The sequence below is a fragment of the Pteropus alecto genome, unplaced genomic scaffold, assembly GCF_000325575.1.
Source record: "Pteropus alecto unplaced genomic scaffold, ASM32557v1 scaffold202, whole genome shotgun sequence".
Classification (NCBI taxonomy): domain Eukaryota; kingdom Metazoa; phylum Chordata; class Mammalia; order Chiroptera; family Pteropodidae; genus Pteropus; species Pteropus alecto.
This window is the reverse complement of record NW_006432451.1, coordinates 4,221,920-4,223,862: the sequence shown is the minus strand read 5'-3', so window position 1 is coordinate 4,223,862 and position 1,943 is coordinate 4,221,920. Positions and strand designations below refer to the sequence as shown.

Here is a 1,943-nt window from a genome sequence, read left to right as displayed (position 1 = left end):
TCTCTCTCCCCCTCTTTTTCTTCTCTTTCTCCCCCGTCCCCCCGCCCCCTCCCCCCCAGGCCTGATGAGCAGGTCTCGCGCCTCTATCCATCGGGGGAGCATCCCCGCGATGTCCTATGCCCCCTTCAGAGGTACGGTGGTGAGGGAAGGGGGAGGGCCAGTTGGGGGTAGAGGGGGGAGGGGCAGGGGCAGGGCGGAGGAGGGGGCAGAGCTGGGGCCAGGGAGGGGAGCAGCTGAAATGGAGAGAGAGAGGAGGGCTGGGAAGACAGAGATGGGAGCAATGGGGAAGGAGGGATTGGAGGCCAGAGGATAGGGGTAGAGAGGGACCGGAGAGACCAGGAAATATGCCTTGAAGGGGGCTGAGGTGAAAATGATGAAGGAGAAATAGATCGCCAGAAAGGGTGGGAAGATAGGATAGGGTTGGGGGAAGAGATGCAGAAATATTTTGGATGTGGGAGCTGAGAGATGAGGGAAATATCAAGAAAATAGAAGACAAGAGTAAGAAGGGCTAGGAGGGGGAAATGAAAACAGGGGTGAAAAGAGAAGCCAAGAGGGTGGGGGGGTAGAAATATAGTGGGAGGGGGGGTCAGAGAATGGGTAGAAAAAGAGAGGAGGATGGAGGGATAGAAGAAGGGGCCAGATGGAGAGAGAGGGAGGCAGTGTGGTGGGGGATGGAGGGTCCAGATGGAGGGAAGAGAGGAGAGGGAATGGGTTGGGGGAGGAGAGACCAGGGCAGGGGGAGGGCCAAATATGTGTGTGTTTGTGGAGGGGGGGGCAGTACAAGTAAGATTGAGTGTTGGGAGTAGGAGGGCAGATTAGACTGCCCCAGACTCTGACCCTCATTAAGGCCCTTGACCAGTGATTAATATAACCTCTAGGGTCTTACCCTCTCCATCACTTCACCACTTTTACTCCCCTCCCCCACCTCCAATCCTTATTACCATTCCCCCTCCCTCCTCTGGTGTCCATCACCTATATCTTTCCTCCCATATGGTGTCCGTTCCTTATATGAGTCCCCCTTCTGTCCTCCTATTATCAGTCCCTTCTCTGGTATCCATTCTCTTTCCTGCCCTTCTATCTGGTAGCTCCTTTATATCTCTACCACCTCTTTGACCCCCCTCTTTATTGACCCCCTTGTCCTAGTACTCCTGTTTGGTCCACTTCATTTCCTCTGCCCCATATACAGTTGAGCCCTTCTGGTATATTCCTTGTTCCCTAGGGGTTTACCATCATTTCTGCCTCCTCTTCTAGATCCATCCCTGTAATTCGTCCCCAGCCCATCCTCTATTCCCTTGTCAACACAAGTCTGTGCCTATCAAATTTCCCCAATACCCCAGCTCTTATCACCCATTTCTCTTTTCTTGTCTCCTCTACTTACTGGAGTGTTAGAGATTTGGGGTGCAGACACAGGTTTTGATGGTTGGAACAGGGCCTACAAAAGATCCTCATCTGAGCTCTGTGGGATTTCTCATCCTAGTAAATCTTTCCCCTTTCTCAGATGTTTTCCTCTTCTCTTGCATCTGCCTCCCAGAATCATCCTTACTTAAGTCCAGATATTATGTGAGAGTGTGTGCGCATGCTTCCAGAGTTGGTCTAAGCTAAGTTTCCTGTGTCCTTCCCTGCTCCCAGGAAGAAGGTGCCCCCTGAAATCTAACCTGCCTCCCTATGGCTGCAGCCTAAACCAGTCTCTCCCATAATGATTATGTGTATCAACAGATTTCTCCTCTGGGGGTCCTCAGAGCCTGAGTGCAATAGGCATGTTGCCTGCAGTGTCTGCAGTCTCAAAGCCTGGTGATCTCTGTATCTGGATAGTATCGGTTAGAATTTGAGATGGTATTGTGAGTGTGAGAATTTCAAGGTTTTGGGGTTTCTAAATACCTATATTCTGGGGATTCATCTCTGACTCTGATCTGCAGGTTGGCTAAATTTGAAGGACATGTTTG

General features: G+C 51.3%; 1 protein-coding gene across 1 annotated transcript in view; it reads left to right on the top strand.

Annotated features, from left to right (window-relative positions):
• Positions 1-53: 53 nt before the first annotated feature.
• Positions 54-1,943, top strand: part of LOC112476116 (ras/Rap GTPase-activating protein SynGAP-like) — a 6,846-nt gene continuing 4,956 nt past the window's right edge. The window contains exon 1 of the mRNA XM_025043696.1: positions 54-131. Coding sequence (XP_024899464.1) covers positions 65-131 — 67 coding nt within the window. The 5' untranslated portion in view covers positions 54-64. The remainder of the gene's footprint in view (positions 132-1,943) is intronic.